General features: G+C 40.6%; 1 protein-coding gene across 2 annotated transcripts in view; it reads left to right on the forward strand.

Annotated features, from left to right (window-relative positions):
• Window positions 1–12,210, forward strand: part of rxfp2a (relaxin family peptide receptor 2a) — an 80,775-nt gene that overhangs the window by 50,434 nt on the left and 18,131 nt on the right. For both annotated transcript variants that reach the window (XM_050040290.1, XM_050040291.1), the window contains exons 6-10: window positions 2,883–2,954; window positions 4,659–4,730; window positions 5,347–5,418; window positions 10,433–10,507; window positions 11,585–11,656. In XM_050040290.1, the coding sequence (XP_049896247.1) occupies window positions 2,883–2,954; window positions 4,659–4,730; window positions 5,347–5,418; window positions 10,433–10,507; window positions 11,585–11,656 (363 nt within the window). The remainder of the gene's footprint in view (window positions 1–2,882; window positions 2,955–4,658; window positions 4,731–5,346; window positions 5,419–10,432; window positions 10,508–11,584; window positions 11,657–12,210) is intronic.

Genomic DNA, 12,210 nt, shown 5'->3' on the forward strand with positions numbered 1-12,210 from the left:
GCATTTGATAGAAAAATGCTGGGAAGCGATGGTTTGAATGGCAGCTTGCGGAGCCTGGCTAGCGCGCCGGCTCTGCAGCCCCGTTTTTGCTTCCTGTCCCTGCGCCGCCTCCGCCTCCTTCCCCTGGGAAATGTAATCCACGGAGAGCCCGGTGTCCTGGCTATGTCCGCCGGTATCTCGTGTGAGCGAAGAAACTCAGCTGTGACGTCTTGCTCACTCCGTAGTCCCAATTTTAGAAGTTCGGGTCGGCTGTAGATGTTACAAACACACACACCATACAAGCAAAAGTATCAACAACTTGCACCAAAAAAGAGAGCTCTGAACCGCTGCGTCTGTGCGCGCCGCCATCTTGACTATATATATATATATAGTGTCGGACCACTTCTTTTTTAATTCTGCGTGTGTACGCTTTTCTGACCCCACAGCATTGACAGGCTCACACACGCTCTCCCACTCACTCCTCTTACGTTTAGTATTGATGTCGGAGGACAGCGTGCCAAAAAGTACATTTTTGTGCGCCTCCACTTCAGTGAGCGTCTCCAATTCGCATTCTGTGAAGTTTTTCTTTTTCCCCGCCTTACTCATTCTTTTGTTTTAGTTTTCTGATCGTGCAGAGAGGGGAATCTTAGGTGCAGGGTTCATTTAAATATGATTTGCATATTTAAATGGGGGCGTGGACAGGGAGGGGCCGGGTACTCCAACATGTGCGCTCAATTCCATGTTGATTGGGATGTACAAAGGAAATGTGCTTGGATTCATGTGTACACACAGATTCATATATCTGGATATTTTTGTGCATACGATGTTTTCTGGATTTAAGCGTACCCATGTTTCAGTAGGAAATCCAGTCTTTGTACATGAGGCCCCTGGTGTTTAGTAATTTGAAGGCATTCTCTCCATCTTTCCAGCCCTGAGGACACCGTGTATTACTATTAAACTTTTGTTACTCATGTTTCAGTTTCCAGTAGACAAATGGATCTCTGAAGGCGGAGCCAAAATGAGCTCAATACACATAAAAATGTACAATATGCCTCATTAGCTTTCTAGTACTTGTTGTTTTTGAAACATAATAATTTTATGTACATGGAATGATTTCATCAGCGATCCTTTCTCAGTCAGTTAATCTGTCTCCTAACTCACTGTAGATGTGATGGCAGCACTGACAAGTCGACAGTATTAATGCTTTGTGCACGATGTGATTTCATTGCGATGCAGTAAATCTCTCTACTGGTCATACATTTGTACCTTTGGAAAATACGTTGTTTTTTTCTTGTATAAATCACTGCCTGTTTCTGGAGACTGATCCAGACAAAGTGTCATTATGTTGAATAAATCATGGGCTAATATATTGCATGAGTGATGTTAACTGAGACAGACTGCAGTCAGAGCAAATATCATGCTGTCAGCTGATTATGAGGCAACTAGAGGGACAGTTACAAGTCTCTCTGACATCTCCAAGTTTTATTTCCAAACCCTTTTCTAATGCAGTTTTTATTATCATCTATGCATCATGTCTGGTGCCATTTGCATCATGCTGCCTCATAAATCATCATGACAAATACCAGACACAACTCGGCCTGTCAACACTGACATGATATATCCATTCTAATCATCAAGCTCTCAATGCATTTACTATGATTAGATTTAGTTTCCCATATACGCTCACACATTGGTGTCAGGCTGGTTGTTCATCAAGATTCATGATGAGATAAAGTGATGCACATCACAGGTTTGCAAGACTATAACTGGGGCCGGTAGATTAGTTATGGGTCTCAAATGGTGAACGATAAATGGACTAAAGAACTGAAGCTTTCTCTTTTTGCGTTGGCTTTTGTAATTCTATTTTTGAAAGGGTTTTGTGCTCTTGTACTGAATGAGGCTAATTCTGAAGATGGTACAATGATGTTGACAACTATAAATAGTTTTTATCATGTGAGTCTGTCTGCAGAATCTAATTGGTAAGGGTTATGCACATTTACAAACACATTTACTGGCCAAAAAAATAAATTGAAAGTTACACATCTCTGAGCTTAGATAAAGGACCAAAAGTTAGTAATTACTGGCGTGTTATTTCTGTCTTTTTAAGGGTTTTTAAGGGTCATAATTTGCATCTGAGCAACTGTTTGTCCCCCTGCAGATGACTGTCCTCTGTGTTGGTGGAGAATATGCTGATGAGGGTATTATCCTGTCATTCTTACTGAAGTGTTAAAAGGAAAAGAAATGCTCGTGCAGCGAATAGTAATAATGATACTATTCCGACAACAAGGTTTAAATCACTTTGACATCTTACTCTGGTGTTTGCATGCATTCAAGCAGTGGTTCCCAACTGGTGGGTCGCGGTCCAAAAGTGGGTTGCAGGTCCATGGTAGATGGACCGCAAGTGAACATGTCAGGTTTGTGCACTTTATTTTTAAGTACAGTGAATTTCTAACGCGTAGCTTTTATTTCAAAGCGCCATTTCCTGCTGTAGAGTGAGTGACTAATGGGCAGCTACATGACAGAGACAGCAAACTAGCTTGACGACATGGCCAAACGCAATAACGTTGAATATACTCAACTGTGTGGACCTTGAACCAATGACTAAGAAGAAATCTGGACCCCGTGGCTGGACCAGTTGGGAACCACTGCATTAAAGAGATCAATGGTTAGAGTTTTGGTTGAATTTTTTTAAAGATATTTTTTGGGGCATTTTCAGCCTTTAATGGACAGGACAGAAAAGTATGAAAGGGGGAGAGAGAGAGAGAGAGGGTGTGACATGCAGCAAAGGGCCACAGGCTGGAGTCGAACCCGGGCCGCTGTGGCAACAGCCTTGTACATGGGGCGCCTGCTCTACCACTAAGCCACCGACGCCCCGAATTCTGACTTTTTTAATCTGCTTTCAGGTTCTTGCAAAACAACAGCCTCCAGATCATATCCAAACATGCCTTCAGGGGCCTGCACAGTTTGAAGAAGTTGTAAGTACCCTGCTCACTTCATTAATGATGTCGAAGAGGAACACCGCCAAAATGAACAATTCCAATATGTTAGTTCCATGACAGGAAAGTTCAATCAATATTTGTGAGCATAAGGCACTCTCTCTCAAAGCCAGAAACCAGAGAAAACTTGAGATGCCATCAAGTATAAAGTCTGAATTAATGTTTTCTTTTTGATACCCAATTGAGCCTTATTCTATTGTAGTGTTCTCAATTCTGAAACAGAAAATGTACCCACATACTCAGAACATTCCCCTGGGTGCTCTCTAACATCATTCACTATTCATTATCTGTGGAGCACCACCAGACTTTATACATGATGACATCACAAATTTGAGTTTTAGCACTCTCGCTTTTTGATTTGGAAGAGAGTTGTTCAGATTTACTAACATTTTTGGACTCTCTAGGAATAACATGTATGAATTTTGAAAATGGGTGGAGTTCCCCTTTAATTGCTCCTGAAACAACTACTGTATATGGATTTTATTTTTCTTCCAGTTTACTTACCTTCTTGTGTATTTTTGATTAGCTTGTCTCTTATACCAGGTGTCAAATGAAGAATGGACAGGAAGCAATCATTGACTGCTTTTGTTTGTTTGAATTACTCGATTAGCATGTTCAGTATAAGAGAGCGTCACAGAGCGATAACCCTGAACTACTGAAATAGTTATTAATATCATATAGTGTGTTTATCCACAGAGCAGTTCTTGGTTATTTCGTATTCATAGAACACACACTTGTGGAAGAGAGGTCTCCAAGTCTTTTCAAATGAGTTTAGGGAGCCATTGAGGGAAAATCTAAGCTTTTCAAGTGTAAGGACAGTAACAGCTCTTTCATCCACTTGTTGTGAGATGGAGGTTGAGGGTGTTTCCGGTTAAGGAGTATGAGTCACCTGGCCAACAGGGTGGTAAAGGCAAGAACAATCTGCATGACTTTAGAGGTAAAAAACAATGAATAAATAATGATTTTAATGCTGCAACATTTTGGTGACTAGACCTTTATCAGGCAAACTCATTTGTGTTCTGCTCGTCCCTCTCCTACGCACCTGTTTGGAAATAGATGTGTGAAGTATTCCTTTGTTCTCCTTTGAGTTGTTTTTTTTTTTTACTCCAAACTGACTCCTGTGACATGATGCAAGTTTGAGATGGCACACAAGGGAAAGAAAAAGAATGAGGTCACTACTGGGAGGATGCCAGGCATCACAACTAGAGTTTAGATTAACTAAAATCTATTTATGCTGTTTATTAATGCCAGTCCAAACACACCTTACGTGAGAGAGCATGTTCGGGTCACAAAAAAGCTGTTGAGGTAATTTTAGCTACAGTGAGGTGTAGCTGTCTGCAACTGTGTATGAAGGCAGCAATGATTTTCTGTCAAGATTGTTTAATACCCTTGTTATTTTATTTTTTTAAATCCATCAATGATTTAGTCTATGAAATGTAGAAACACAGTGCCCAATGCCCAACACAACTAGATTTGTGTGACCAAAAGTCCAGGACCAAAAGATATTCAGTTTGATTTTCATTGATTTCTTTGTTGCACATCTCTAGTCAGTCTTGAAACTTTTAAACTTTTTTACAGAAGCTGATTTATTTTACTGTTAATGCTTTTAATGTAATATAATATTTTGGAGTCAGAGAATAGAAGATAACTCTCTCTTTCCCTGCTTCTTGCTCTTCCTCTCAGGTTTCTCAGTGACAACTTGATATCCTCCCTCAGTCCTGGTGTGTTCAGGGATCTCCATCAGTTAGAGTGGCTGTGAGTAACACACACACACACACACACACACACACACACACGCACCTACACATGAGGAAGTCATTGCATTTTGTACTCCACTGTGGTTTTATATTATTAGTATTAGTATTAGTTTCACAATAGCAACTCTAAATTGTGTTTTTTATGTGTGCATGGTGTTGTTGTCAAGCAGTGCTTCACTTAACCTCTGGTTTATCTTTGTACAAACGGATCAGATTAATTCCTTATAGAAAAATTCTTAAACTTTTGGAAGTACACTTCATTTCCTTGCAGAGTTAGATTGAAACCTTTCCCACGTATACAGTATATGCCAAATATTACGCTTACACCAGTATTTTTCTTGCAAGAACGTGTTCATTAGTTCAATATTAGAAGTGCTTGAGGGAAGATTTTTTTAATCTTCAGGCAGACCCAGGCTAGTTATTTTTCCCCTGTCTCCAGTCGCCATGGTAAGTTAAGATAATCATGTCCTGGTGTAGCTTCATATTCAGCTCTCAGTAATGAGAGTTGTTTTGATCTTCTCGTGTAGTTCTTGGTAGGAAACCAAATGAGCATATTTCCCAAAATGTTGATCTATCCTTGTTATAACTTTAATAAATATTTTTTTTTGTCTCAGGATGTTAGATCATAACCCTCTAAGCAGCTTATCCCAGGACACCTTCATCGGGCTCCAGTCCCTCATGTACCTGTGAGTTGCATCTCTTAAAATCTTTTATTTCAGTTCTGGCTGATCTCAATGTCAAAGTTAGGCCAACTTTTTCTGAGTTTTCAAAGATGAGAATTGTAGGATGATGATTTCAGCTGTGGTGCAGCACCCAGCAATGTCACCTCACTGCAAGAGAGTTCAAGGTTTGTACCTGCCAGCCAGCTGGCACCCTTCTTCGTGGAGTTTGCATGTTCCCCCCGTGTCAGCGTGGATTTTCTCCAGGTACTCTGGCTCCCTCCGACAGTCCAAAGACATGCAGGTTAACTGGTGACTCTAAATTGCCTGTCAGTGAGAATGTGAATGTAAATGGTTGTTTGTCTCCATGTGGTAGCCCTGTGGTAGTTTGGCGACCTGTCCAGGATGTACCCTGCCTCTCGCAGGGTTGTTGTCGAAATCTGGTGCTCGGGCAGTGACTTGCGGTGTCAGAAACCAAAAAAAAAAGGGGTCCTTTAACATCGGCATGATACATGACCAGTCACTGTAATAGAACAAGAACAAAAGTTAAGGTGCCGAAAGTCCAAGTAGGGGTGGTTGATGGGTCCAACAAACACTGACTTTCACCCTGTATCGACGTATTGCGTAAGTTTTGAAAGAGACTGTAAGTAAACGATAAATTTCCTGTGAAAACGAAAGTATATTATGAAAGAAGACATTGCATGTAACAGGCAGAACTTGACCCACCATCCCAGAACGTCAACAACCAATGCACCCAGGGTACCTTGCACGTCGTATCTGGACGTGGAAAGTCCATGACCAAACGTCAATATGTGACGAGGTCGGAGTGAGAATGTGTTGCTGAAAAACAAACTCTTGAACATACAGCAGCGTGATAACAGCTACCTTAGATGGGAAAAATTTGAAATGTACTTTGATTGTTTTAGTGTGTTGCATGTCCCATCGGCTGACATGGAGGCAGGGTTTATAACCTGTACTGCAGCCAGCCACTAGGGGGGCGATCGAGATGTTTTGGCTTCACTTCTGGGGTCATGTCATCCATCTGTATTTACAGTCTGTGGTCAGACCACAAAGATACATGCCTATTAGTTTTTAGATATCCTGTAGGTCAGCTCATAAAAGCCCATATAAAACGTGGTGCTTAAGATTCAAGGTATGAAGCATGCTGGAACTTTTTCTCTCTTTTCTTTTATTGATTTTCTACCAGAGGAGATAAGAAGCTTACGTGCTTGTCAAATGTGGGCTAAATTGTTCTCGGTGAATAATTTGCATTGTTGAATTTCACACCTCATTTTATTCTCTGTCATGTCTTTGTATTACAGTGGTGTCAAGTATTAAGTGAGTCAGTGGAGTCTTATAGTGGATGTCAGATCTCTCCCCTGGCAATTTAATTTTGTTTATTTCATAACTTAATATATCTATAAAGCATCTTTAAAAAACAACAGTTGTTGACCAGAGTGCTCTGTTTCCATCTTCACAGACTGTGTCACACTTCTGTCAGTCTTACTCTCCTTTATGTCTCACCTTCGTCATCACTTCCCTCCTCTCCATCCAGTCACTGCTCCACTGATCTGTCTTGGATAAGCCGTCTGTGTTGTTCTTTGCATAATAGCGAGACATTCTCCCCCCAGTCTGTGTTGACGTCTCATCCCCTGACACTGTCCTTTGCTTCACACCTGTCATCCCACAGTTCATCTCTCCACTTGACTCGATCTCTCAGTGTTTCCCTCTCTGTACACAACAGGTTCCCATTTCAACAAATTACCATTTAACATTTGAATTTTAAAAGATAAAAGGCCTTTTATAAATGTGCGCTCACTCTGTCTGACTCCTTCAAAGAGCATGTGTACCTCCCGGGGGTTACACCCACACAGAAGTGACCATATGTCTGTCTTTTGGTTTCTCCATTCATCTGTGCAGCCCCCCTGTCCCTGGTCGCTGTTTTGTCTGTTCTCACATCTGTCTGTAATGTGCCACCAAAAATATTTAATAGTTAGTTTTAAGCCGAAAACTGATATTACTGTGACTCTTCACAGGAAAATGTCATTCCATTTTTTTCCACATGTTTATTGCCGCTCGTTTTTCAAAGCAAAAGATTGATTCTCCTCCAGCCAGGCAAACATTTCTGTTCATTCAGTTCTTGCAGAGACTTAAACTTGACCTCTAAATTACCTGGTATGGGGTAACCCATTACAAGGAACAATTTGGTATTTGTTTGATTATGCAGATGTGATCACATATCGTTTAAAAGTCTTTTTTATTGTTAGGACACTCCAGAACACTATATCATCGATTTGGAGTCAGACACCATAAGGCATATTCAATAAATGACCAAAAAAGAAGAACAGCACTGCATTGAAAGGGCTGGTTATTGTCCGATAACTCTGAAGTCACGGTGAAAACACAGTAAACTATAAAACTGTAAGGGATCACTGCAGCTGAAATCAAGAGAAACCAAATGGTAGGAAGTCATTCAACTCGTACGCACAATATTTATAAAATTAGCACAATCATGCACTCCTGTTTGTAGATATTTTTTCATTTCAGTGCAGTTCAATCGTGTATTTGTCACTTGGAATTATATGAGGTACGACTCCTGTGAAAAGTGACCCTATCAGCTCCTGTAACTTGTGCACTGTAATTTAGTCCTTTTTTGTATCTTCTTGCATTGTTGCTGCTGCTTCATATTTGTCTGTGTTTCCGTATGGTTCTGGTTATCCATGGTTTCTGGTTGTGGAATGATTCCACTGTCCACACATCCCGACCTCAACAAGACAGCCATATGGTTACTTCTCCCGAACATGTGCAGTAATCTACAGCAGGAGTGGGACAGCAGCTCACAACCCCACAAATGCCCCAGTCCTTATTCAGTGTACAGCATGGACCGCGGAACGCATCTGAACAAGGGGGGGCCATAATTTCAAGTCACGCGGAGGGGGTGGGGGGGCATATGCATTGAAACAGACAATATTACTGATGTATTAAATAACGTTGCGGAGCACTTTTTTTATTCCGACGCCACACAGTCACATCTACAGTACACGCATGAACACGAACACATGCTTGCTCAGATTAACCCCTCTGATCCCACTCTAACATTCACACACAACAGGCCAAGCCTATTTACACATAAACGCACAGATGAAACTATAGCAAACAACAAAGTACATCCAGTCCACAACCACAACCAAAACTCATCTTGCTGCCTTGAATCTAAATCAACATCATATTCATTATCATCACAAGTCAGCACTCATATCAGACTGATGTGCAGAGCCGCACACACACACACACACACACACACACACACACACACACACACACACACCCAACAACAAAACAAGCGCAGCTGCGCAGTTACTGAAAAGTAACCAGAACGCTGAATTTCTGACCATTACCGCCCGCAACCGCAATGTGTATGTCCACTCCCGCCCGCTCCCGCAAAACTCTGAGAATTTATGCCCGCACAATAATAGAGATGCATTGATTTTGTGTCTTCTCCAGTCCCGCAGAAGAAAACACGTCATTTTATAGGCTATTAATAAAGAGATTCATGGGGTTGTTTGTTTCTTTATAGGCTATTAATAAAGAGATTCATGGGGTTGTTTGTTTCGTTTCCCTGGTCTGCATGTCTTTGGACGCACTGGTCAGGAATAGCGCTCCTATTTCGTTGTTTTCATTTAGTTTTTAATGAAATAAAGGCTGTTTCATATTCTATTCTCCTCCTCTGTATTTTATTGATTTTTCTTCAGTGATTGAGGTTTCTGCAGTCTATGGTGTACAGCACACGCCTCCTCTCCTTCTCTCACCACAGTCCTCTGCTCTAGTGGTTCATAGAAGAAGAGCCTCCTGGTTGAATGGCACTGTCCAGGATTTAGCAAAGTTTTGGTGAATCAAACGAAATTTCATTGTGTTTTTTATATGCAATGACAATATCTATCTATCTATCTATCTATCTATCTATCTATCTATCTATCTATCTAAAGTTCCTGAGGTCGTCCAATTTATTGCCAACATCTGTACAATGCCACCAGGATGCTAATTTAGCTGGTGTTCATTCTTCTCCATCTTAAATCAATGTTGATATTTACATTTAAAAACCTCAGCCAGGCTCATTAGCAGCCAGCCAGCAGAAATAGCCAGCAGAACCTCCCAAAGGGATTAATAAAGTCATGTCTAAGTCTAAGTCTAAATCAGCAGAAGGAACGGTTACAGACTGGTGGGTTCTCATCCCAATGAATGACTGGCAGCCACACGCCACCACTGTCAAAAGCCAACCACAAAAAGCACCACCAACACTTGCAAAATAGACTTTGGAGCCTAAATTTAACACAACTTTAGCATAACTTTAGCATAAATTTAGCAAAGCTGACAGAGGGGTGACTGGAAGCCTCTTCAAGGCAAACCATTTTTGGGAAAAGGCACCCCTGACAGCCACTACTTTTGACATACTTTGCAACTATAAACCCCTTTTAACTTCCCATAGAGGCACAACACAGGGCACCACTGCTGCCTCAAAAACAACATAATTGGATCCTCCTCCAGCTACTGTATGACACTCGGATACCATTAGTTAGGACAGTTAGCTAGCTATGTGTAAATGTCATACATACATTAGGTGTAACCGTCAGCACAACCGTCAGGGCCTCAATGGCCCTCTTTGCTTGGGCCCCCCAGAATCTAGGATCACCACTGGATGCTTTCAATACATAAGGTATTAAATGTTGCTATTGTATTTACTCTAGCAGACATGGTATTCCTTTACTCTATTTTTGCAGGACAATGGTTGAATGACGTCCATTTATTTCTTTATATTTGCAGCATTAGTGTTTGAAGTTAATAGAATTAGACATCAGTGGAAGATGTTCATGCACTGAGATCATCAGTCTATTTCTTTTTCAAAACACGTTACGGATGTTTTGTTTCCAGATATACAAGCAGTTGCAACAGTGCATCACCTCTGCTCTGTAATGGGTGAGAGCTCTTGCTGTGTGGAGGGGAATCTTTGTGTTTCAGTAACATGTTTTCCTTCTCTCGTCAGATCCATGGTGGGCACCGCGCTGCAGCAGCTTCCACACCCGAGCTTCTGTCAACACATGCCTGCATTGGACTGGCTGTGAGTCTGCTCTGACAGTGTACTTGTGTGTGTGCAGGTGTGTAGGGCATGTGTGTGATTCAGTAGATGTGTGCACTAAATAATTTATCAGACAGATGGATGTGTGTGTTTTATGCTTGTGTGCATACATTAAAACAAATGATGGAGAGAAGAAACAGTGTGGTTACATGGCTGATCAAATGTGTCCTCCAGACCATGTAAGTAGTATCTGTAGCTTTCATGGCAGCACTCATACTTGCTCCACTTCTTTAAAGGAATACCTCATTCCCTACAATGATATGTATAACAATTATCCACACAATGTTACGTTGAATTGGGGAAGATAACTGTGTTTTTCTCTCATGCCTCCACAGTGTGCAAAGAATTGAGAAAAAGCAAACGTTCTTGATGAACTGAAGTTATAGGGGTCCAAGTTTAACAACAGCAAAACTATATCAAAACATCTGTTGACAAGCTCTCACACAACTCATGCAATAAAATCCAGGTCTCTTTTATCGTCGTATGCTCAGTACTTTCCAAACAACACAAACTTTTCCCAAAAAAACTTAACCATTTAAAACATTTTTGCAAAACTGTCTCTGAATAGTGCACCTCTGCTGTTTTTTTTTTGTGTGAAAATGCATATGTTTGGGAAGTAATGAGCGTACAACTGGATGAATGAGACATGGATTTTATTGTTCAAGTTTTGTGAGAGTTTGTACATGGTTGTTTCACTCAATAAAAATGTTGTATAAAGTCTTACACTCAATTTATTCTAAGAATTTTTTCTGTTTTTGGATTCTACTTTCACCTTCGGGCATGTGAGAAAAATCCTGAATTTAAGGTAACACTAATTGAAATATAAATGACCATTTGGAGACTGAAGTATTCCTGTAAATTCCAAAGCAAACAGTCTGTCACTTTATTGCTTTCTCATTATATTTTTCTCTTTTTCTTTCCCTCCAACACCAGTATATTCTATTCTATTCTATTTGCTTTTATGCTCATTGGGAATAACGTTATTTTGTTATATGTGAAAACAACATCTTAGTAAAAGCGAACACACCATGTTCCCCCGCCGCTTTTTTCTGCTCTCAGGGATCTTGAGGGAAACCAGATTGAAACTCTCAACTACTCGATCTTGAAGACCTGCAGCAAACTAGAAGTTCTGTGAGTATAAAATGTGATAATAGCCCAAGTATGTTTGGAACACAATCACTTTAAGGAGTTTATCAGAGTCCTAAGCCCTGTTTCCATTTAGGAAACTTTTAAGGTTTCCTAAAAGATGAACTGCAAACTATAGGTGTATTCCTGTCTGCTGGGATGACGCACTGGCAATTGTGTTTTGGCCATCAATGGTGCCATATTGTCTTTACAAAGAAAACTTCCTCAAGTGAGCATGAATGTGGTTTATGTCATAAAGTTCTATTTACATTCAGCTCTAATCACCTTTTTTTTTACTCTTCTTGCACAGTAGTTAAACTTAATTAGTCCTCAAAAATTTGACAGTATATCTGTTAGTATGTGTTCCTCAACAGTTTATGTATTAATTCAAACTAGTCCATACCCATAGCTTTGTCACCTTCTACCTATGCCAGTTCTCAATGCCTATGTGCAGTTTCACATAGATTGACCACGTCAGTGAGTAGAAAAACATGGGACAGACAGAATGACTGACTGACAGAATGACACACTGACAGTTTCCGTGATTATGTACAGCATAC

The sequence above is a fragment of the Epinephelus moara genome, chromosome 3, assembly GCF_006386435.1.
Source record: "Epinephelus moara isolate mb chromosome 3, YSFRI_EMoa_1.0, whole genome shotgun sequence".
NCBI classification, from domain to species: domain Eukaryota; kingdom Metazoa; phylum Chordata; class Actinopteri; order Perciformes; family Serranidae; genus Epinephelus; species Epinephelus moara.